Source organism: Schistocerca cancellata, chromosome 9 (genome assembly GCF_023864275.1).
Source record: "Schistocerca cancellata isolate TAMUIC-IGC-003103 chromosome 9, iqSchCanc2.1, whole genome shotgun sequence".
Taxonomy (NCBI): domain Eukaryota; kingdom Metazoa; phylum Arthropoda; class Insecta; order Orthoptera; family Acrididae; genus Schistocerca; species Schistocerca cancellata.
Genome location: NC_064634.1, coordinates 401,194,581 through 401,221,247, shown reverse-complemented (window position 1 = coordinate 401,221,247; position 26,667 = coordinate 401,194,581). Strand labels below are relative to the sequence as shown.

The 26,667-nt window shown below is 40.0% G+C and overlaps 1 protein-coding gene across 1 annotated transcript in view; it reads left to right on the top strand.

Moving 5' to 3' along the window:
• LOC126100693 (vacuolar protein sorting-associated protein 53 homolog) overlaps positions 1–26,667 on the top strand; it is a 183,231-nt gene that overhangs the window by 151,576 nt on the left and 4,988 nt on the right. Inside the window, exons 13-15 of the mRNA XM_049911309.1 lie at positions 1,582–1,730; positions 4,358–4,513; positions 4,621–4,777. Coding sequence (XP_049767266.1) covers positions 1,582–1,730; positions 4,358–4,513; positions 4,621–4,777 — 462 coding nt within the window. The remainder of the gene's footprint in view (positions 1–1,581; positions 1,731–4,357; positions 4,514–4,620; positions 4,778–26,667) is intronic.

The following is a 26,667-nucleotide window of genomic DNA, read 5'->3' as shown; positions in this document are numbered from 1 at the left end:
TTACAAATAATCGCATCCAGTATTAACCGCGAGTTTATTTTTTTATGAGGGGCAGGATGTCAAACCGGCCGACTGGGAACAGGAGAGGCACCACAAGACATTTTAATTTCCACTGTCCTGAATATAGTGTGATGGCATCCATTGCAAAACATTACACATTTGAATTCCACAGAGCAAAATACAGAGACGTGTGATACAAGAGGATCCCTTGATGCCTCAGAACATGTCCTATCAACCGATCCCTTCTTCTGGTCAAGTTGTGCCACCAACTCCTCTTCTCCCCAGTTCTATTCAATGCCTCCTCATTAGTTATGTGATCTACCCATCTAATCTCCAGCATTCTTCTGTAGCACCACATTTCAAAAACTTCTATTCTCTTTTTGTCCAAACTATTTATCGTCCATGTTTCACTTCCATACATGGCTACACTCCATACAAATACTTTCAGAAACGACTTCCTGACACTTAAATCTATACTCGATGTTAACAAATTTCTCTTCTTCAGAAACGCTTTCCTTGCCATTGCCAGTCTACATTTTATATCTTCTCTACTTCAAGCATCATCAGTTATTATGACCCGTGTTTACATTTAGTAATTTTGCTGTTTTCTCTTCGTTTATTGCTCTCACATCAAATGAAAACAAAATGGATTTCTGTGACCGAGAGCTGTCAAGTGAACTAAAATACATTCACATAATTACAGAAGGCTAAAATATGTTATTAGTTTCAGATTGTGACCAGCAAATGGCATGCACTGGCAAACATATGAAATTTGATTTCCTAATCTGCAAAGTGCACACGACACAAACATGTATAATCTGAAAGGGCATGAGTTGTTCTACAGAACTGATGTATGAGATGTTCAAAAGGTGAACAATACAACAAAATATGTGCAGTTTCCCAGCAACACTAGCTGCAACAGGGGACAGAAGACGTACAAGTCTTGGGTGTCTTTGCTAGGAACTGGTCACTTTGAAACTGTATATCTTGGGAAGTATTTGTCCAGTATTAATGAAATTTTAATAGGTTATAAGCACATATATTGGTAGTTCAAATCTCAGGTTACAGAATTAACCAGTCACAAATAAAAAGTTCTTATCATTTTTCTAAAATAATTTTTTATCAGCTCAGAATAAATTTATAATGGAAAGCTTGGATTAGTTTTGAAGCTCTCTTTTGTGGATATCATCAGCTGCAACCATTGTGACCATACAGTGTGATTCTGATTTTGAAAAAAGTTTTATTGGAAAGTGGCTCTATGTGTGCTGGGATGTGTGATCAGCTTACAGTGCATCAGCTGAGTCAGGCATGTGCCTTCCAGGCACAAAATATATTTGCCCCTGTTAGCCAGCCAGGCAGACAGGATGCTTGGCCTAGCAACCACAAAAGGGTTAAGCTCAAATATTGAAAAGCAATCCCACTGGTTTAAGCTATGAAATAAGTGAAAATCATTAGCATGGTTAATGTTCATATAAGTTTAAAACACATTTTGTATCTGTGAAGTGCTATTATCTGGAAATTTATGATTTTTTATTGATATGCTATCAGTACTTGATACTGACTCTCCTTGCTTGTTCGCAGATATCGTGGCAGAACATAGACACAGTGGGTGACCAGAGTGGCTATGTTTCTGCCATCACTTCTCATTTGAGGCAGACAGTTCCAGTAATCAGAGACAATCTTGTCTCATCGCGAAAATACTTCACTCAGTTCTGTATCAAATTTGCTAAGTGAGTATTACCATAATTTTATTGATATGACTGGACTAATGCTCATAGTTATTTATGTAGTTAACTAATTAGTTACATAAATGATTTCCATATCACACTAATGATTTGGGCAAATCAGTCATTCTATATTCCTCTGTGTATATCATTTGGAACATGTATATTTAAATGGGGCAGAATAGTCAACTTGAAGCAAATAGAGGTAGGTGAAAGATTACCTAAGTATCCAAGTTACTCACTAGCCCTTCCATAAATTTACGCTTTTCATTTTCTCCATATTTCTCTTTTCCTCATACGAAGGAAAAAAGATCTATCTCTTATTTGTAGCATGGAAGCTGCCTCTATATTACATGATGAGAAGTTGATCTTTATTGTTAGATTATTTAGTTAGGAAGATACTTATGTAACTCAAAGAATGAAAATGGAAGCTGAAGATTAGTACATGATGCAAAGAAAAGGTGGCAACAAAATATGAAGGTACATAATGTGTACACACTTATGGCTGTAAAAGTTAACAAGTTTGGAAAATTCGTAGACTTTTTCCATCAAAAGAAATTCTTCTTTATCCAGATTGTGTAATAAAAATATTGATTCAGTACATCCAAATTATTAAATAATTTATTACTGCTACAAAATCAGGATAGAATAAACAAAATAAAAATTGATGAAAGGCAGTGTAGTCCAAAATATACAAGTAAAATAGGACATTTTCTTGTATTTACAGTTAGAGCAGAATATAGTGATTATTAGTCATTTAAAGTGAAACGAATAACATATGTTCTTCTGTCCTAGTCTCACACACACATGTACAGACAGAGAGAGATACTGCAAAAGTAGTAGCATTTCATTCATCCTATCCTGTTGTGATTGTCTCTGTTAAAGTTCCTCAGTAACATGAGCCTATGAATTGTTGATAAGCCACAGTCATAAGGGATGGTGAAAAACTGTGTCAACTCAGTAGCTGCAAAAATAAAGTGACAAAATGAAACCTATGACAAAAAGTATATAAATTTTGTTGCTGTTTCCCATTTGTAGAGTTACTATGTGCTATTGTTAGATAATGGAACCCACTGTCTCCTGTGGTTAAGACATGATGTTGCGCATTAGGCTTCATAATGGAAAACTTCAATTTACAATGGTAGGTCCTCAGGTAGACTAATTTCATTGTCTACGACAGTTTGGTGGGATCATTCTAATGAAAAAATATGAAGTAGCTTATGGACAGTTCATTTAATATTAAATAAAGCTGTACTGTTCTCAAATATTTGTTTGAATACTGTTTTGTATTTCTAGGCATGATCCTGTTGGTGGTAATATGCTTTTGCCTACCTACAACCTTTCAACCTGTGTATGGTGGCCTACAGTTTAAAGTAGAATCTAACCATGGAGCAGCTTGTTGTTTTCCACATGAACAAGTCAATGCCAGATTTGACACCCCTACCCCACCCCCATCCACAAAAAAAGTAGGACTAATTGTGGGTAGAAACCCAAACCTTTAGATCTGTAATCTGGCACTTACCAACTGAGCCCCATCAGATGTTACTGACCTCAGTAATAATAGGACTACAGGAGATGCAGGATGAGATAATGTACATTGTATACTTCAAATAAAATATTCAGAAAAAGTTTGTTGTCCAGTGCAAACTGTAGAGGAACTAAAAGGGCATTGGGGGTGGGGGCTGTTGTTAGTGATCATGAAGGATATCAGGTGAAAATCTGAGATATGGAGTACACATTTTGTTTCCAGAATTTAGTAATGTTCATTTGCTGGATGATGCAGATTAAATGGGGGATGACACTTCTGTATTTATATAGGTATTTGCCAATTTAGGGCACTGTTTCATTGTTGCATAGTAAAAGATGTCACAAGCCAATGACTGTGTAATGTGTATACATGAAAACCTATTGTCAGATATATGTAGAGGACAGATGCTAATATTAGAAGCTGATTGATTAATCAAATTTTTAAAGTGTACAGTTCATTATTCTCAGTATTTGAATTTAATCAAAAACCTTTTTTCAGTGTCTCGAGGAGTGGAGCCATATGACCCTTTATATCACACTAGCCAAGTTGTCCTCTTATCTATTGATATAATGTGTGATAATGAAGTTATTTCTAATAATCATAGTTCATGAGAATAAAATCATGCTAATAGACACTGAAATCTAAAATATTGGAAACAGGGTCTTGTGAAGTTTTGAAACAGAGTCAGTGAATGAAAAACATCTGTTTAATGAGCACATATTAGAATGTTTGTAGTTGCACATACTGACATATACTTTATTTAAGAAAGGGCAAAAGTTATGTATATTTGATTGTATATAAATTTGAATTCTGTGTCGTGTCCACATTTCTGTTGGCATTCTTTAATTCATTTTTGTGCCTACCAGTAACTTTAAGGTTCAGTATTGTCATAGACTGAAATGAAATGTCTGGTTAAATTAGAATGTCCTTATACTAGAAAGAACGATTCCATAATTCAGAAGCAAGTGTAATTTTCATATCCACCTTGCATGACCCACCAAGTGATTGCTTGTCCTGTATTTTGTAGATATGCATAAAACTATAATTTTTATGTGACTGAAATATTCCCAGCGTCACTTACAGGTCTCTTTCTTTTAAATTTCAGTTCCTTCATCCCAAAACTAATACATCATATATTTAAATGCAAACCAATAAGCACTGTTGGTGCTGAGCAATTGCTACTAGACACTCACATGCTGAAGACAGTGTTGCTGGATTTGCCCTCCATAGGTTCCCAAGTAAATCGAAAGGCCCCAGCTAGGTGAGTAGAGATCAGTCAGCAGCTATCTGTTGTGACCAAATGTGTAGTCATGTTCTTGAGCATTTTGTTTTCAGAAAGTCACTAAAATCAGTTTCAATATTTTTCAGTTATGCCAAGATAGTTATTAAGGGAATGACAAAAGCAGAAATGATACTCAAGGTTGTGATGGCACCTAGTGAACCAGCAGCAGCTTTTGTAGATCAGTGCATCAAGCTTCTTCAGGGTGCAGATATTTCAGAGCTACAAAAGATCCTCGATATGAAGGTATTCAAAATATATATCTTTGTTGAGGTTTATTTAAAATATATACATTCATTCAATTTTAATGTGATTTCAAGAATATAAAGCTGAACAGTTTGACAGTTATTATTCTCCCTAAGGAAATCGAACTAAAACAACACACAGGTGAAAAGCAAGATTCAAAATCAGATTCTCCCAAACTGACTGAATGTTATCTTGATCCCTGTTGCTCACTTAAGGCAATTTCTGGAATTATTCCTTTAATGAACACACATTTATCATTCTTACCAGATGAGAAAAATTATTAGCTATTTTTATTCCTCTGTGCACCCTTTATATATATATATATATATATATATATATATATATATATATATATAAAAAGAAAGATGATGAGACTTACCAAACAAAAGCGCTGGCAGGTCGATAGACACACAAACAAACACAAACATACACACAAAATTCTAGCTTTCGCAACCAACGGTTGCCTCGTCAGGAAAGAGGGAAGGAGAAGGAAAGACAAAAGGATATGGGTTTTAAGGGAGAGGGTAAGGAGTCATTCCAATCCCGGGAGCGGAAAGACTTACCTTAGGGGGAAAAAAGGACAGGTATACACTCGCACACACACACATATCCATCCATACATACAAGACAGTGTTGCTTGTATGTATGGATGGATATGTGTGTGTGTGCGAGTGTATACCTGTCCTTTTTTCCCCCTAAGGTAAGTCTTTCCGCTCCCGGGATTGGAATGACTCCTTACCCTCTCCCTTAAAACCCATATCCTTTTGTCTTTCCTTCTCCTTCCCTCTTTCCTGACGAGGCAACCGTTGGTTGCGAAAGCTAGAATTTTGTGTGTATGTTTGTGTTTGTTTGTGTGTCTATCGACCTGCCAGCGCTTTTGTTTGGTAAGTCTCATCATCTTTCTTTTTAAATATATTTTTCCCACGTGGAATGTTTCCCTCTGTTATATTCATATATATATATATATATATATATATATATATATATATATATATATATATATATATATATATATATATATATATATATATATATATATATATATAGAGAATAATCCCCCCCCCCCCATGAATCATGGACCTTGCCATTGGTGGGGAGGCTTGCGTGCCTCAGCGATACAGATAGCCGTACCGTAGGTACAACCACAACGGAGGGGTATCTGTTGAGAGGCCAGACAAACGTGTGGTTCCTGAAGAGGGGCAGCAGCCTTTTCAGTAGTTGCAAGGGCAACAGTCTGAATGATTGACTGGTCTGGCGTGGTAACAATAACCAAAACGGCCTTGCTGTGCTGGTACTGCGAACGGCTGAAAGCAAGGGGAAACTACGGCCGTAATTTTTCCCGAGGGCATGCAGCTTTACTGTATGATTAAATGATGATGGCGTCCTCTTGGGTAAAATATTCCGGAGGTAAAATAGTCCCCCATTCTGATCTCCGGACGGGGACTACTCAAGAGGATGTCATTATCAGCAGAAAGAAAACTGGCGTTCTACGGATCGGAGCGTGGAATGTCAGATCCCTTAATCGGGCAGGTAGGTTAGAAAATTTAAAAAGGGAAATGGATAGGTTAAAGTTAGATATAGTGGGAATTAGTGAAGTTCGGTGGCAGGAGAAACAAGACTTCTGGTCAGGTGACTACAGGGTTATAAACACAAAGTCAAATAGGGGCAATGCAGGAGTAGGTTTAATAATGAATAGGAAAATAGGAATGTGGGTAAGCTATTACAAACAGCACAGCGAACACATTGTTGTGGCCAAGATAGATACGAAGCCCACACCTACTACAGTAGTACAAGTTTATATGCCAACTAGCTCTGCAGATGACGAAGAGCCCACACCTACTACAGTAGTACAAGTTTATATGCCAACTAGCTCTGCAGATGACGAAGAAATTGAAGAAATGTATGATGAAGTAAAAGAAATTATTCAGACAGTGAAGGGAGACGAAAATTTAATAGTCATTGATGACTGGAATTCGAGTGTAGGAAAAGGGAGAGAGGGAAACGTAGTAGGTGAATATGGATTGGGGCTAAGAAATGAAAGAGGAAGCCGCCTGGTAGAATTTTGCACAGAGCACAACTTAATCATAGCTAACACTTGGTTTAAGAATCATGATAGAAGATTGTATACATGGAAGAACCCTGGAGACACTAAATGGTATCAAATAGATTATATAATGGTAAGACAGAGATTTAGGAACCAGGTTTTAAATTGTAAGACATTTTCAGGGGCAGATGTGGACTCTGACCACAATCTATTGGTTATGACCTGTAGATTGAAACTGAAGAAACTGCAAAAAGGTGGGAACTTAAGGAGATGGGACCTGGATAAACTGAAAGAACCAGAGGTTGTACAGAGTTTCAGGGAGAGCATAAGGGAACAATTGACAGGAATGGGGGAAAAAATACGGTAGAAGAAGAATGGGTAGCTTTGAGGGATGAAGTAGTGAAGGCAGCAGAGGATCGAGTTGGTAAAAAGACGAGGGCTAGTAGAAATCCTTGGGTAACAGAAGAAATATTGAATTTAATTGATGAAAGGAGAAGATATAAAAATGCAGTAAATGAAGCAGGCAAAAAGGAATACAAATGTCTCAAAAATGGGATCGACAGGAAGTGCAAAATGGCTAAGCAGGGATGGCTAGAGGACAAATGTAAGGATGTAGAGGCGTATCTCACTAGGGGTAAGATAGATACTGCCTACAGGAAAATTAAAGAGACCTTTGGAGAAGAGAGAACCACTTGTATGAACATCAAGAGCTCAGATGGAAACCCAGTTCTAAGCAAAGAAGGGAAAGTAGAAAGGTGGAAGGAGTATATAGAGGGTCTATACAGGGGCGATGCACTTGAGGACAATATTATGGAAATGGAAGAGGATGAAGATGAAGATGAAATGGGAGATACGATACTGCATGAAGAGTTTGACAGAGCACTGAAAGACCTGAGCCGAAACTAGGCCCCTGGAGTAGACAACATTCCATTGGAACTACTGACGGCCTTGGGAGAGCCAGTCCTGACAAAACTCTACCATCTGGTGAGCAAGATGTATGAAACGGGCGAAATACCCTCAGACTTCAAGAAGAATATAATAATTCCAATCCCAAAGAAAGCAGGTGTTGACACATGTGAAAATTACCGAACAATCAGTTTAATAAGCCACAGCTGCAAAATACTAACACGAATTCTTTACAGACGAATGGAAAAACTAGTAGAAGCCGACCTCGGGGAAGATCAGTTTGGATTCCGTAGAAATACTGGAACACGTGAGGCAATACTGACCTTACGACTTATCTTAGAAGAAAGATTAAGGAAAGGCAAACCTATGTTTCTAGCATTTGTAGACTTAGAGAAAGCTTTTGACAATGTTGACTGGAATACTCTCTTTCAAATTCTAAAGGTGGCTGGGGTAAAATACAGGGAGCGAAAGGCTATTTACAATTTGTACAGAAACCAGATGGCAGTTATAAGAGTCGAGGGACATGAAAGGGAAGCAGTGGTTGGGAAGGGAGTAAGACAGGGTTGTAGCCTCTCCCCGATGTTATTCAATCTGTACATTGAGCAAGCAATAAAGGAAACAAAAGAAAAATTCGGAGTAGGTATTAAAATCCATGGAGAAGAAATAAAAATTTTGAGGTTTGCTGATGACATTGTAATTCTGTCAGAGACAGCAAAGGACTTGGAAGAGCAGTTGAACGGAATGGATGGTGTCTTGAAGGGAAGATATAAGATTAACATCAACAAAAACAAAACGAGGGTAATGGAATGTAGTCGAAATAAGTCGGGTGATGTTGAGGGTATTAGATTAGGAAATGAGACACTTACAGTAGTAAAGGAGTTTTGCTATTTGGGGAGCAAAATAACTGATGATGGTCGAAGTAGAGAGGATATAAAATGTAGACTGGCAATGGCAAGGAAAGCGTTTCTGAAGAAGAGAAATTTGTTAACATCGAGTATAGATTTAAGTGTCAGGAAGTCATTTCTGAAAGTATTTGTATGGAGTGTAGCCATGTATGGAAGTGAAACATGGACGGTAAACAGTTTGGACAAGAAGAGAATAGAAGCTTTCGAAATGTGGTGCTACAGAAGAATGCTGAAGATTAGATGGGTAGATCACATAACTAATGAGGAAGTATTGAATAGGGTTGGGGAGAGGAGAAGTTTGTGGCACAACTTGACCAGAAGAAGGGATCGGTTGGTAGGACATGTTCTGAGGCATCAAGGGATCACCAATTTAGTATTGGAGGGCAGCGTGGAGGGTAAAAATCGTAGGGGGAGACCAAGAGATGAATACAATAAGCAGATTCAGAAGGATGTAGGTTGCAGTAGGTACTGGGAGATGAAGAAGCTTGCACAGGATAGAGTAGCGTGGAGAGCTGCATCAAACCAGTCTCAGGACTGAAGACCACAACAACAACATAGAATAATCAAGGGGAATTTAAAAACACTCTTTACTGTTTCTGAATTTTCAAACATCTGATCATATTCATTGGTTAAAGCCATTGCCTTCAGGTGATTATGACACAATTAGAACACTGTCAGTTCTCCTTGGCAGATGGAAACCTACACAAATGATGCTCCTAATAATTCATGTAAATTATAAGAAGTTACTTTTGTTCTCTGCACAATACTTTGTCTTCCACAGGTAATGTTTACTACAGTGGATTGCATTGAAAATTGTATATTATATTATCGTACTAATTTGTTCCACATTCTGCATGATACATTTTCATCAGGCATTTACAAATGGGAGTCATGTGTTTCCATTGGTTGGGTTGATGGAGTTGGTATCTTCCCCATTAAAAATTACATGTTAGTGTTATCAGTGAACTATTGTTTTCATTATGTTGCTCCATGTCAGTTTGTTGCCAACAGAAACTCAGCCAGATTTGTTTAACCTAGTTCGGGACATTTCCTTTGCCTTTGTAAGCAAAAAATGTTGTAGACAGTGCAATTTGTGTGTTTTAGAAAAGAAAAACATTTTATTTTGAATGTTCATTTTGGGAACAAGCAAATCAATTTGGGGGGGGGGGGGGGGGGGCAAAAAAACATAGCGTTTAAATTGTACAATACTGGCGAAATTTAACCAACAGGAAGAAGATGCTGTGTCATGGAAATTATTAGCTTTTCAGAGCATTCACACAATGTTGGTGCAGGTGGCGACACTTACAACGTGCTGACATGAGGAAAGTTTCCAACCGATTTCTCATACACAAACAGCAGTTGAGCGGCATTGCCTGGTGAAACGTTGTTGTAATACCTTGTGTAAGGAGGAGAAATGTGTACCATCACGTTTCCGACTTTGATAAAGGTCAGATAGTAGCCTATCGCTATTGCAGTTTATCATATCACAACATTACTGCTCGCGTTGGTCGAGATCCAATGACTGTTAGCAGAATATGGAACCGGTGGGTTCAGAAGGGTAATATGGAACGCCGTGCTGGATCCCAACGGCCTCGTGTCCCTACCAGTCGGGATGACAGGCATCTTATCTGCATGGCTGTAACGGATTGTGCAGCCACGTCTCGATCCCTGAGTCAACATATGGGGACGTTTGCAAAACAACAACCATCTGCACGAACAGTTCAATGACATTTGCAGCAGCATGGACTATCAGCTCGGAGACCATGGCTGCGGTTACCCTTGACACTGCATCACAGACAGGAGCGCCTGCAATGGTGTACTCAACGACGAAACTAGTTGCACGAATGGCAAAATGTCATTTTTTCGGATGAATCCAGGTTCTGCTCACAGCATCATGATGGTCGCATCCATGTTTGGCGACATCACGGTGAACTCACATTGGAAGTGTGTATTCGTCATCGTCATACTGGCGTATCACCCAGCGTGATGGTATGGGGTGCCATTGGTTACACGTCTCTGTCACCTCTTGTTCACATTGACGGCACTTTGAACAGTGGACGTTACATTTCAGATGTGATACGACCCGTGGCTCTACCCTTCATTCGATCCCTGTGAAACCCTACATTTCTGCAGGATAATGCACGACCGCATGTTGCAGGTCCTGCACGGGCCTCTCTGGACACAGAAAATGTTCGTCTGCTGCCCTGGCCAGCACATTCTCCAGATCTCTCACCAATTTAAAACATCTGGTCAATGGTGGCTGAGCAACTGGCTCATCACAATACGCCAGTCACTACTCTTGATGAACTGTGGTATCGTGTTGAAGCTGCATGGGCAGCTGTACCTGTACAAACCATCCAAGCTCTGTTTGACTCAATGCCGAGGCGTATCACGGCCATTATTACGACCAGAAGTGGTTGTTCTGGGTACTGATTTCTCAGGATCTATGTAACCAAATTGCGTGAAAATGTAATCACATGTCAGTTCTAGTGTAATATATTTGTCCAATGAATACCCATTTATCATCTTCATTTCTTCTTGGTGAAGCAATTTTAATGGCCAGTAGTGTATATACAGACCATCCAACACAAAGACCTCTACATCTACATCCATACTCCGCAAGCCACCTGACGGTGTGTGGCGGAGGGTACCTTGAGTACCTCTATCGGTTCTCCCTTCTATTCCAGTCTTGTATTGTTCGTGGAAAGAAGGATAGTCGGTATGCCTCTGTGTGGGCTCTAATCTCTCTGATTTTATCCTCATGGTCTCTTCGCAAGATATACGTAGAAGGTATGTTCTCGAAACTTTGACAAAAGCCCTTACCAAGCTACTGAGTGTCTCTCCTGTAGAGTCTTCCACTGGAGTTTATCTATCATCTTCGTAACGCTTTCGCGATTACTAAATGATCCTGTAACGAAGCGCGCTGCTCTCCGTTGGATCTTCTCTATATCTTCTATCAACCCTATCTGGTATGGATCCCACACTGCTGAGCAGTATTCAAGCAGTGGGCGAACAAGCGTACTGTAACCTACTTCCTTTGTTTTCAGATTGCATTTCCTTAGGATTCTTCCAATGAATCTCAGTCTGGCATCTGCTTTACCGACGATCAACATTATATGATCATTCCATTTTAAATCACTCCTAATGCGTACTCCCAGATAATTTATGGTATTAACTGCTTCCAGTTGCTGACCTGCTATTTTGTAGCTAAATGATAAAGGATCTATCTTTCTGTGTATTCGCAGCACATTACACTTGTCTACATTGAGATTCAATTGCCATTCCCTGCACCATGCATCAATTCGCTGCAGATCCTCTTGCATTTCAGTACAATTTTCCATTGTTACAACCTCTCGATACACCACAGCGTCATCTGCAAAAAGCCTCAGTGAGCTTCTGATGTCATCCACTAGGTCATTTATGTATATTGTGAATAGCAACGGTCCTATGACACTCCCCTGCGGCACACCTGAAATCTCCCTTACTTCGGAAGACTTCTCTCCATTGAGAATGACATGCTGCGTCCTGTTATCTAGGAACTCCTCAATCCAATCACACAATTGGTCTGATAGTCCGTATGCTCTTACTTTGTTCATTAAACGACTGTGGGGAACTGTATCGAACGCCTTGCGGAAGTCAAGAAACCCGGCATTTACCTGTGAACCCGTGTCTATGGCCCCCTGAGTCTCGTGGACGAATAGCGCGAGCTGGGTTTCACATGACCGTCTTTTTCAAAACCCATGCTGATTCCTACAGAGTAGATTTCTAGTCTCCAGATAACTCATTATACTCGAACACAATACGTGTTCCAAAATTCTACAACTGATCGACGTTAGAGATATAGGTCTATTACTAGTTCTTGCTCCCTAATATGCAACAGATTGCACTAAACAGGTGACATAAGCAAATGCGGCAGACCTTATAACTGAATCTAATTGGGTTACCATGTACATAGTGTTTTGCTCCATGTATTCCATAATATAATTCCATTGACTCAGGCACTGACAAGTTTATGTCCGCATAGCAAAAATTCTTCCATCTGTCATTCAGTAGTCACTACAGGGGCTAGAATTTGGGGAATTTATTACATAGATCTACGTTATTTTTTGAAATATGTAAGTTTCTCAAAATTACCAGAAACCTATTCTATACTATAACATTAGAAATAGACTCATTCTGACAATAGTAATTCTTCGTTATAGGAAATGGACAATAATCATATATGAATAAAATTGTGAAAAATACTTTCAGTTCATTAGCAATAACATCTACCATTGCATTCTTAATTTTTGAAGTGCACTGGTTTGCATAAGAAACAGTCATGGACAGAAGGTACTCATCAAAGACAAATTAAAATAATTCAGCACTAACTTAGATTTTTCAGAAATTAAAGCTAAGTCCCTTCCTTAATCATGCCAATAATATATTACTTCTTGTGCAAACAATTCTTTTGTCCTATTTTGTTTTACGTACCAGATCAGAGGGTTCAGTGGAAGCACTATCAGTTTCTTTCAAATTATTATTTTTTACTGATAGCTCTTCATCAGTTGCTTAATCTTAAATTTCATTGAGGAAATTTCATACAGTGATTATTTCTGCTGTGCATTCCACTATAGTTCTTTCACCTTTTACTACGAGTATTTCTGACAGAGATGGTCTTCTTCACTATTACTGTCTCCCCCCTAGAATTCTTCAGTTTTGGAGGATCTATAAAGACAACTGCTTTGAGCTAGTGAGGACTGTCCTCTGCAGTTTCATGTAGTTCATCAAAATCTATCAGAAATCAGTGAAAAAAATGCTCCCACCTGAGATCTGCTCCAAAACTGTAAATCTGTGACCATGAACTATAAGTTCATAAAATTAATACACTTTAATTAGGAAGATTTGCTCATATTGTCCAATAAATTTCACATGCATAGAAAATGATTCATAAAAGGGCAACTGTTTACTTATGATGCACTGAAATAATGTTCAACAACATTATGTTCTTGCATTCATATGGAATAATGAAACAACTGCATCACTCGCTAAGGAAGGAATTGTTAATTTGGTAACTAAGGGTAGTTTGGGGCAAGATAGATGGGAGGGGGGGGGGGGAGAGAGAGAGAGAGAGAGAGAGAGAGAGAGAGAGAATCAAGGTTTAATATCCAGAGATGGAAAGGCTTGCATAAAGATAGACCTGCATCGAGAGTTACATCAAACCAGTCTTTGGACTGAAGACTACAACAGTAACATTGTGAGTAAATAGGAGGAAACACACAAGCAGTATAACTGTAATAAGCATAAAGCTTGGAACTACTTGTGTGACCACAGAACAGTAACACAAGATTTTCCGCCATGGTATTACTTTTATCTGGGATGTTTTATGATTTGAAATTATTATGAGAGTGGTACTGTGAAGCAATTTTAGTTATTATTATGTGAAACATTAAAACATCTTTACAGGTATACTTGATGAATCATAAAATACTAGTCTAATTTATCATCTTGGTATCAGCAAGTGAACATGGTGAATTCTGCTTCACATTGTCCTTCATGAAACTTCCAGTGCAGTGTCCAATGTCCTCTTGCTCTGTTTCATGCACTCCTCCTCAGAAAAATGGAAAGAAAAAGGGTACTACTAAGTGCCTCTCATTAGTAATGGCATATTTGTGTCATTTGCCTACACCTGCATGTGACACATTATTAATGTATGGTACATATATACATTCACTAATGTTCAATCAGAGCACAGCACATTTTACATCACTCACTCACCTTTTCACGGTACATGGGCCGCAACAGCTCACTGTCCGCACCTCAACAGACTATATATGAAAGTGTTAACTACATAGGTAGCAAGGTGAGTTCTGAATAACTTCACACAAAGTCCTAAATACTCGTAGTATGCTCTGAAATTCTTTCAGTGATCTTTTTGGCAGTGGTTAATCACTTATGTGTTGCCAGAACTAATTCTTCATTATTGATTATTGTATGAGTAAGTTCTGAATATTTTGCAACTTAGTACGGCAAGAAAGTTTAAAAGTACTGGCATCATATTGTCAATCAACACATTTACACGCAAGAAGCACATTTCGTTTTAGTAATGTAACTTAGATTCTCAGTGATACAGTTGTGAGTATCTTCATGATAATTCAGTTTTGCAAGTACATGAAAATGGTGGGCAATAACACTTACCATTTGTTAATGGAAACAGTACACTTTTATGAAAATATAGTACTTTTGGCCAGTTCTTCATAAACCACATTGCAAAAAAACATTAATAGAAGCATTACCACCTTCTGCATAAAGCGATATACATTGTGGTCTGGCAATGTCTAACACTTAACATGGGTTCCAACACACACTGACTGCCTCATGTCAGTGCTGGCAACAATGACGAGCTCCAACAACAACAACAACAACACATCAAATCAGAGTACAGTGTCAGAGTGCTAGAGGTGGCCAAAAATAACTTAACTGATAGAGATCGGCCATTATTCAGCAGTAGCAGCTACTGTAATAACCACTCATATGTTACTAGCAATTATTTTAATAACTTCCAATGGTGTGTCATGCCATCTGTTTATTAAAGTGCGTTCTATGCTTTCATATTATCTGAGATCTGACCAGCAATAAATGAACAGAGCAGAAGGACGAACCACCCAGTAGATACTCTGCTAATAACTGTGAGATTACATGCCATCTTTTTATCAGAGTGTGTACTACACTTCCATGCTATCTAACTACATAGAGTGACCATGAGGAAGTCACGGGCTACCACTGCAGGTAACCCGGAGTCTGGTAACTGTGTCCTGGACTCCAGCAGGTCGTAGCAGACAATGATATTCAGGGAGGATAGATATTTGAGTTGAATGAACATTTGACTACTTCTGCAGAAACAACCACTGGTTGCCAGGGAGCTCCACTGAGTATAAAAATAACTGGATTGTTATTGCCCTTAAAGTGCTCCAGATGATGCCATTCATGCAGGTGCCTTTAATCTGAATGCAGTAGCTCTCAGCTTGGTGCCACACACCATAATCAGCTTGCACAACAACCAAACCAAACAAAATAAGTTAAATAATTTAATGTATGCTTTACAGATTCAACTGTAGGAGCACAAAAAATAAAAAAAATAGAAAAAAAATGTTAGTTAGCAAAAAAGTTTCAAAATGAGCTGTTCCATGAGACACTGTCAGTCGACTACTTTAAGATACTGTTCTTCAAAAAAGCCTAGAGATTAAGTGACAAAAGTGAAATTTCTAACCCAAAAGATATATATTGGAGAAAAAAGTCTGAGTTTGTATGTACGTGAGCTGAGGGAAATCTAGCAGCTCACATTTCGTGGATACTCGAGAGTTAACAGTACTCCTGTCTGGGAAATTTGGTAGCAAAAATAACTGGCAGTTATAAATATCTATTAAAAGTAACTGGTACAAAAAAATAACTGTAACTGTGATAACTGATACTCTGAAATAACTATTTGGTCCAACTTTACAGAGTGCTACTTACATGTTTAGATACCATATAAAGGTGAGGTGATGATGTGCTCAGAGTATGGATAGTACACACAAATTAAATGTGACCAAAGTGAGTAAATCATTGAGAAGATAGTAACTTTATAAAAGTGGTGTTTGGAAAGTTACGTTGCCTTTTTTGTAAATGTGATATCCTAATAGTTACTCCAATAGTAAAGATAGTTTTATTACAATTTTAAGTAAAATCTATCATGACAGCTACAGAAGTCATCTGGATAAGCATGTCACAGTCTAACATTTTGAACGACTTAAAGTGGTAAAGTGTGTGTGTAAACTCCCACTTCTTTAACGATACGACTTACTTGTAATGGTCAGCCGACTTTCCTAGCTGGTTAGCTTGCTGCTGCAAACTCCCTTTCTCTTCTTCTTCACAGTATATTGCTGGGAACAGGAATTTCTCAAGACTTATAAAAATAAGTAACATACACACTTTCTTTTGCTTCATTTAATGACATATATTTAAACATCAACCTTTTACAAATCTCACTCTCCACATGAATAAATACTGTTAAGTAAGTCTCCTCGCATATCCAAATCTTAGAAACACCATTACATTTACAACAAAGTTGGCTTGCTAACCACAACTCTATTATACAGAAATCATACACCTGTCTTGACTCTTGCAAGTTCAGGTTAAAAGTTACTAAAAATCTTTTTCCACTCAATTGTTCTTTCATCACTAACAATAGTCATAGATAAACAATAGCACAGATTACCACAGAAGTTACTTGGTTCTGCCATGCCCTTTCATTACGACTTCCATGGTGCGACCGACAAGTACTTGTTGGTGCTTCGACCGCTGTGTCTACCGTCTTCTACAACAAACTTCAAACCTGCACACGCAGACACGTGACACACAGTAGATGGGGTTCATTTCTCCCAGTCACATCTGAAATATCGTGTGTTCGAGATGGTGAAAGACTGAGTGATTCAAGAATTTGCGCAGAAATTCTCGAAACACTAAATATCCCCCCTCCCCCTCAGATCGTACATGATATATTTTATACATAATCATTATGTACATAGCATCACTCACAACAACACTCTCACTCACAACAACACTCTCACAATGTTGCTGTTGTAGTCTTCAGTCCAAAGACTGGTTTGATATCGTACACTGCAGGTGTACATGACACTTGCGTATTCTATTTTCTGTTTCTATCCTCTGTACTACTTTGATGTCGTACACTGCAGGTGTACATGACACTTGCGTATTCTATTTTCTGTTTCTATCCTCTGTACTACTTTTTCTTTAGTATGTACTAGCTTCATTATCTGTTGTAGTTTGGAGGAACTCTGGGGAACATGAAAGTGTTCCTTTTGACACTCGTAAACTTACATAAAAAATATAAATGCTAGTGGTACATAGAATGCAAACTTTGCAGAATAATCCATACAAAATTTTGTGACTTCTGTCTCGATACTGTCCCTTTCCCCTAGGATCAGTACCTATACCTTGCCTGTGGGTTGACCATATGAGAGCACTTCCTCTTTCCATTTCGGTAGGTGCACCCCTTTATAGAACATTCCTGTTTCTTGGGCCACAGGTCGTCCTATCTCCATGTAGGTACGCCTGCCCTATATACATAACAAATGCCACGTACGCCCCCTTGTCATCCTTTCTGAGTAGGCCTCATGGTTCATTATTCCAGTATACGTTCCTATGCATACTATAATTAAGTATTTTCTGGTAAAGTTACAAATCTTCTCTACACTTCGCTTATACTCCTTAATACTTCACCTAATCTGTACAGTCCTCCTCTACTTATCAACTTCTATACTTCCAGTAGATACCATGTCTGTATACACTATTCAGTATATAATATGCTTACATTGGCTGTTCAAGTCCCACTATCCTACAGCTTGTCACTTTATCAGAGTATTTATTATACTGACTTTTCTTAAATGACCATCACTGTCAGTTCCACTCTTGTTTGCGTTCTTTTTCTTTGCTCACCTCCTTCTCATGTATACTCGATGTAGAATCGTCCTAGTTTTTAGATACTTATGTATATACATAGAACTGTCATAGTTTTCACACACACACACACACACACACACACAGATATTTGTAATTTGTAAGGAACTTCATGAGGGTAATTTCCTAATACATACTTACCTGTTTACACCTGGCAACCTTTCATGTTATCTGGGAAAATATATGCAACTATACTTTGATATTTTATTCGCAATGTTTACTCTTGAGTGATGCTAATTTTTTTAAGAAACTGTATAACATTCACTATTAATTTAATTAAATAATTTTTAATTAATAATAGCTGCGCAGAAATATGGGATGGCAATCTTAGCACATTTATTTACACACTGTGCTGTATAAAATACACATTTTATTAACAGACTCAATGAGGGAAGATCAATTTAAGTTGAGATCTTAGACTATAAGAGAGAACCAATGCAACAACTTGATGGTAATTGTACAGATGACATTGAAAAAGAAACAGGAGGCACTTGAAGACATCTAACTTGGGATGATTGAAATGCTGGTAGAGTTCTGGACATAGCATTTTCCAGCAGTGTATGTCCAGTGGATGATGATGACGATGATAATTCACAAAATGTCCCTGATGGTAGAAACAGATAATTGTGAGCACATACAGAAGCTTATTGTTGGGGCAAATGATTATGAAACCCTCTACATATGCAGCACATGCAGTAGTGCTAATATCTCTGGCAGACACACGTCCACAAAGCTCTCACTAAATTAAGTGATTAATATTAAAATGAGTGCTAATTTAGTTAATATTACTTTTTAGGCTAGTGCATCTACTTCTTCACTACACAGTCTATTGAAGGTTTCGCTTTTCTGAGCCTATTTAGAACGAAAAGAAAGTATTTCGTAAAGGCCGATAGTCGTTAGTTTTGTTTACATTTTTAGAGAGTTAATTAGAAATTTTGAAAGTAAGTTTAAAAGTTTGTTTAGATTAGCGTTAAGTTACGTATTAGTACAGACTACGAAACTTCAGTGATCTTGTGCCAAGTTATTATCTGCTTTTGTGTAAATTTTTCTATCAAACCATGTGTGACAAATGTGGTGGTTGCCATAGAAATTTGAAGGAGGGCATGTTCTGTGAAGACTGTAGGTTATAGTTTCATTGGGGAGAATGTAGCGGCAAGGAAACGGGGGTAGATTATGAGGCTCTCCTGTGGCAATGTAGGTTATCTAGAAAGGACAAAAAAAGTTGCTGAACAGGAGGCAAAGATTTGTGCCCTTAAATTTGAATAAGAAGACGCAAATTTGGAATTATGTATGCCATGGGAGGAAAAAGAGATGGGGTGCTGGTGAAAGGTAGCAAGCAAAGGGTAAAAAAGGGAAATTGTTGAAAAAACTTTAAAAATTCTGTTAATAAATCAGTTTGGCTTGCTATCCAAAGTAGTGGAGTAAGGGCCTCATCCAGATGTAGCTGAATGTAGGTTGAAGCAGAATAGTAGCTCTTAAAAAAAAAAAAGAGAGAGAGAGAGAGAGAGAGAGAGAGAGATAGAGAGAGACAGGTCGGGATCAAACCATAATAGGAAAAAAAGAATTCTGCTTCTAGGTAGCAGTCATGGGAGGGGTGTAAGCCAGCAGCTTCAAGAGAAATTAGTTGAAGGGTACCAGGTCACAAATTTTGTGAAACCAATTGCTAGCCTTAGCCAGGTGACAGCTGTACAGGGACTTTGAGAAGGAAGATCAGGTAATTATAGTTGGGGGAGCAGGAAACAGCCTGGCCATGAATCCAAGATATAGTATTAGGAGTGACCTGGACAAAATAGGAGCAGAAACTGATCACACAAATATTGGTTTTGTGGAGGTCTTTCAGCACCATGATCAGCCCTGGGTAAACACTGCTGTAATGCATGTTAACACTGAGCTGAACAGGATGCCCCAGACACCAGCAAAATCTCAAATGAGTGTTGTTCCAGTTGATGTTATTGGTAGGTGGGGATACACTACACATGGACTGCACCTAAATAATAAGGGGAAAGATAAGTTAGCTTCTCTATTAGCAGGGGGTGGCACAGTCTCACAAGGTATGATACCTATAGTTAACAGGACCAGGCAGACAGATTTTTTAGGTTAAAGCCGAAGTCCAGAAAGACAATAATCAAGAAAAATATAATAAAAGAAGCTTCATGTACAGGAACTAGGGATAAAGCTAAGAATAGTATCAATTTACTTTATCAAAGTATCAGGGGAATAAAAAATAAAGTAGATGAGCTGTTAGTGTGTTTAAATGATCTCAAAAATAAGAATGAGATTGATATACTTTGTCTGTCTGATCACCATTTAACTGTGGGGATGGAAAGTGTTAGTATAAATGGGTACAATTTAGCATCTTACACTTGCAGATCTAGCATGGATAAAGGAGGAGTTGCCATTTACACAAAACAAGGGCATAAGTACAAAACAGTGGAAATAAGCAAATTTTGTGTTGATCAGCACTCTGAAGTTTGTGCATGAGAACTACAACTAGATAATCTAGTGTTGATATTAGAAACAGTGTACAGGTTCCCATTAGGAGATGGGAGCTATTGACTCCCTATTATGCTGTCTGTCAGACAAAAAGAAGCTATTAATCGGTGATGATTTCATTGTAAACTTTCTAAGCAATTCTGATAAAATAAAAGTGAAGTGTTATTAATGACATATAACTTAGAATCAGTGATTAATTTTGCTATACGTATAGCTCAAGACAGTAGCACTCTAATAGATAATGTATTTGTGCAACAAGAGGATGTAAAACTAACACATGATTTCCCTGTGATAAATGGATTATCAGACCATGATTCACAACTGATTAACTTACAAAGCTTAGCAGGGTGTACAGTACAGACCATTAAGTGAAAGTGTAAGGCTGGTCAACCCGGTGTCTGTAGAGCATTTCAGAGAAAGTTTAAGAAATTTTAATTGGGGAGCTGTATATAATGAGCCAAATGCCAATAATAAATGCAACCTATTTCTTGATAAATTTATATCCCTTTTTGAACACTGTTGCCCCAAAAAATGACTAAATCTAACACCAAACAGTTAAAAAAAAAAAAACTTGGACCACTACAGTTATTAAAGTGTCTTCAGAAAGGAAAAGAAAATTGCGTGAGCACCAAGAATTAGTAAAGACGAGATGAAGTTAACAACTCGGGCGATAAAATAAAATCAGTATGGAATGTTGTTAGAAGGGAGACTGGAAAAGTAACCACTGGGGTAGGTAGTATTACTATTAAGTAGAACGAGACCATCCTAACCAACAGTATCAAGTAGCTAATAAAAATTTGTCAGATTGAGTTTCACGTAACAACTTCTTGTGAAATAAGTAAAATTATTAAATCTTTGAAAAATAAATGTTCTGTTGGAGTAGATGACATCTCTAATAAGATATTAAAACAATGTGGAGCAATTACAGCTGATGTTCTGAGTCACATATGTAATGCATCGCAAACTCAAGGTATTTTCCCAGACAGGTTAAAATATGCCATTGTCAGGCCTCTCTACAAAAAGGGGGACACCACAGATGTCAATAATTATTGGCCAGTATCCTTGCTTACAACATTTTCAAAAAATCTTCAAGAAAATAATGTACTAGAGTGGTTAGCCATCTCAACAGTAATGGGATACTTATTAAATCACAGTTCAGATTTTAAAAATGCTGTTCCACTGAGACAACAATATACAATTTCACTGTCCACATAACAGAGTCTTTAAATAGTAAAATGTCACCAATAGGAATTTTCTGTGACTTGTCCAAAGCATTTGGTTGTGTGAACCATGACATTATGTTACAGAAATTACAATTCTATGGTATAAATGGAGCAGCATATGAGTGGTTTAAGTCACGTGTACAGAACAGATAGCAAAAAGTATCTTTAAATGATTTAACGAGGTTTCCCACTTCATCTACGGGGGAGGGAATTACATTAGATGTTCCACAGGGTTCAATCATGGGTCCCCTTCTGTGCTTGATATACACTCCTGGAAATGGAAAAAAGAACACATTGACACCGGTGTGTCAGACCCACCATACTTGCTCCGGACACTGCGAGAGGGCTGTACAAGCAATGATCACACGCACGGCACAGCGGACACACCAGGAACCGCGGTGTTGGCCGTCGAATGGCGCTAGCTGCGCAGCATTTGTGCACCGCCGCCGTCAGTGTCAGCCAGTTTGCCGTGGCATACGGAGCTCCATCGCAGTCTTTAACACTGGTAGCATGTCGCGACAGCGTGGACGTGAACCGTATGTGCAGTAGACGGACTTTGAGCGAGGGCGTATAGTGGGCATGCGGGAGGCCGGGTGGACGTACCGCCGAATTGCTCAACACGTGGGGTGTGAGGTCTCCACAGTACATCGATGTTGTCGCCAGTGGTCGGCGGAAGGTGCACGTGCCCGTCGACCTGGGACCGGACCGCAGCGACGCATGGATGCACGCCAAGACCATAGGATCCTACGCAGTGCCGTAGGGGACCGCACCGCCACTTCCCAGCAAATTAGGGATACTGTTGCTCCTGGGGTATCGGCGAGGACCATTCGCAACCGTCTCCATGAAGCTGGGCTACGGTCCCGCACACCGTTAGGCCGTCTTCCGCTCACGCCCCAACATCGTGCAGCCCGCCTCCAGTGGTGTCGCGACAGGCGTGAATGGAGGGACGAATGGAGACGTGTCGTCTTCAGCGATGAGAGTCGCTTCTGCCTTGGTGCCAATGATGGTTGTATGCGTGTTTGGCGCCGTGCAGGTGAGCGCCACAATCAGGACTGCATACGACCGAGGCACACAGGGCCAACACCCGGCATCATGGTGTGGGGAGCGATCTCCTACACTGGCCGTACACCACTGGTGATCGTCGAGGGGACACTGAATAGTGCACGGTACATCCAAACTGTCATCGAACCCATCGTTCTACCATTCCTAGACCGGCAAGGGAACTTGCTGTTTCAACAGGACAATGCACGTCCGCATGTATCCCGTGCCACCCAACGTGCTCTAGAAGGTGTAAGTCAACTACCCTGGCCAGCAAGATCTCCGGATCTGTCCACCATTGCGCATGTTTGGGACTGGATGAAGCGTCGTCTCACGCGGTCTGCACGTCCAGCATGAACGCTGGTCCAACTGAGGCGCCAGGTGGAAATGGCATGGCAAGCCGTTCCACAGGACTACATCCAGCATCTCTACGATCGTCTCCATGGGAGAATAGCAGCCTCATTGCTGCGAAAGGTGGATATACACTGTACTAGTGCCGACATTGTGCATGCTCTGTTGCCTGTGTCTATGTGCCTGTGGTTCTGTCAGTGTGATCATGTGATGTATCTGACCCCAGGAATGTGTCAATAAAGTTTCCCCTTCCTGGGACAATGAATTCACGGTGTTCTTATTTCAATTTCCAGGAGTGTATGTGAATGACCTCCCTTCTTATTTGAAACAAGAAGCTAAACTGACACTGTTTGCTAATGATACAAGCATCATTATTAATCCAGTAAAGGAAACTCCAATAGGAAATGATACAAATATCTGTGGAAAAGTTATTGATTGGTTTTCTGTGAATGGGCTTGCTCTGAACTTTATATATATATATATAAAGATGATGAGACTTACCAAACAAAAGCGCTGGCAGGTCGATAGACACACAAACAAACACAAACATACACACAAAATTCTAGCTTTCGCAACCAACGGTTGCCTCGTCAGGAAAGAAAGAAGGAGAGGGAAAGACAAAAGGATTTGGGTTTTAAGGGAGAGGGTAAGGAGTCATTCCAATCCCGGGAGCGGAAAGACTTACCTTAGGGGGAAAAAAGGACAGGTATACACTCGCACACACACACACATATCCATCCGCATATACACAGACACAAGCAGACATTTGTAAAGGCAAAGAGTTTGGGCAGAGATGTCAGTCGGGGCGGAAGTACAGAGGCAAAGATGATGTTGAAAGACAGGTGAGGTATGAGCGGCGGCAGATTGAAATTAGAAATTAGCGGAGATTGAGGCCTGGCGGATAGCGAGAAGAGAGGATATGCTGAAGGGCAAGTTCCCATCTCCGGAGTTCTGACAGGTTGGTGTTAGTGGGAAGTATCCAGATAACCCGGACGGTGTAACACTGTGCCAAGATGTGCTGGCTGTGCACCAAGGCATGTTTAGCCACAGGGTGATCCTCATTACCAACAAACACTGTCTGCCTGTGTCCATTCATGCGAATGGACAGTTTGTTGCTGGTCATTCCCACATAGAACGCTTCACAGTGTAGGCAGGTCAGTTGGTAAATCACGTGGGTGCTTTCACACGTGGCTCTGCCTTTGATCGTGTACACCTTCCGGGTTACAGGACTGGAATAGGTGGTGGTGGGAGGGTGCATGGGACAGGTTTTACACCGGGGGCGGTTACAGGGGTAGGAGCCAGAGGGTAGGGAAGGTGGTTTGGGGATTTCATAGGGATGAACTAAGAGGTTACGAAGGTTAGGTGGACGGCGGAAAGACACTCTTGGTGGAGTGGGGAGGAATTCATGAAGGATGGATCTCATTTCAGGGCAGGATTTGAGGAAGTCGTATCCCTGCTGGAGAGCCACATTCAGAATCTGATCCAGTCCTGGAAAGTATCCTGTCACAAGTGGGGCACTTTTGGGGTTCTTCTGTGGAAGGTTCCGGGTTTGAGGAGATGAGGAAGTGGCTCTGGTTATTTGCTTCTGTACCAGGTCGGGAGGGTAGTTACGGGATGCAAAAGCTGTTTTCAGGTTGTTGGTGTAATGGTTCAAGGATTCCGGACTGGAGCAGATTCGTTTGCCACGAAGACCTAGGCTGTAGGGAAGGGACCGTTTGATGTGGAATGGGTGGCAGCTGTCATAATGGAGGTACTGTTGCTTGTTGGTGGGTTTGATGTGGACGGACGTGTGAAGCTGGCCATTGGACAGGTGGAGGTCAACGTCAAGGAAAGTGGCATGGGATCATATCATATATATAAACAGTACAGCCAATTTTCTACTGCAAGGAGTACAGTTCCTTCAATAAATTTAACACATCAACAGAAGTCAGTAGCCAGGATAGAACATACTAAGTTTTTGGGTGTGCATATAGATGAGAATCTTAATTGGAAAATTCATATTTTGGATCTCCTAAAGCAACTAGGTTCAGCAACTTTTGCAATCAGAATAATTGCTTATTTTGAGGATATAGAAATTAGCACGCTAACATAATTTCACTCTCTGATGTCATACAGAATGATATTTTAGGGTAACTCAACACTTAGGCAAAAAGTATTCACTCCTCAGAAGAAAATGGTGAGAATAATGTGTGGGGCTCATAGTCGTGCATCTTGTAGGCATCTCTTTAAGGGGGGTAGGACGTCAAACGGGCCGACTTGGGGCAGGAGAGGCATCACAGGATATTTTAATTTCCAGTGTCTATACTTTTACAAATAAATTCATAAAACTTTGTCAGCATCACTATACCCGGGCCGCTGAAACATTGCACTTGACGTTTGCGTATGAAGTTGGCAGCGTAACAGAGTAACAAGTGAAGAACGATAGGCGCTGGACGTTCAGCGTGGGGCGCCAGCCAATCACAGCGCAGTGAGCACAGCTGTTACTCACGTGCTGTGACGTCAAAGTTCCCGCGTTGCCGGCTTTGTTTAGTGGATGTGTATACAACGTGAATTGTATGTTGTTTACCGCGTGTTTTCGTTGTACTGTGTGCTATATCGTTGTGACTTTTGTTACGTTGTGAGTGTACATACTTGGAAAATGCCACCGAAAAGACTTCGTTCACCCAGTGACAATCCTTTGCGTCGAGGGGTGCCCCTAAACAGCCAGGCACTGGAGTTACTACGCAGAACTCGTGAGTTTTACGAGCAGGAGAAAAACTACGTAAGCATTCATGGACAGCCATCAATTCCTGCCGACAAAGTGGTGGAACGTACGTCGAAAACTCTTGGTATTAGTGCAAGAACCGTAGTAAGTAAAGGAGTATTACTACAAAACTTGGAAGATACTGAAGTGAGCCGTAATGATTCCGAGCTGTCTGGATCAAATAATACATTTTTATCAACCCCAGGAAAGAAGAAAAAGCGACCTAGTCCTATCACAGATTCAGATTCTTTCCAGACTGATGCAATTCGTAGGCATGTTTATGCTTACTACAGCAGAAAAGAGTATCCGACTGTAGCTAAGTTAAGGCCTGGCCAGACAGAATGCGGCCTGGCCGTCCGGCCTGTGGCCTTGAGCCGCAGCCGGCAGGCCGCACTGTTGAATCGCTCGTTATTGTATGCCGGCGGTCAAACAGAGTGCGGCTTTGACGCACCGGCATGCGGCCTGCCGCACCGGCCGCCGCCGGGTTGTCACAGATTACAGATTCGCCACAAGCCGGAGCGGCTGCTTACCTCTGTTGGCCCACTCAACCGCTCTGCTGTCACACTGGAAGCAGCGGCTTGAGGAGGTTTTTGTCTTGCAGCTCGTAGTGTATGCATCATGGACACAGAAAGACTTACAGAGGAGGTGAGAGAATACAACTTTTTGTCTGATACACGCGATCCTGATTT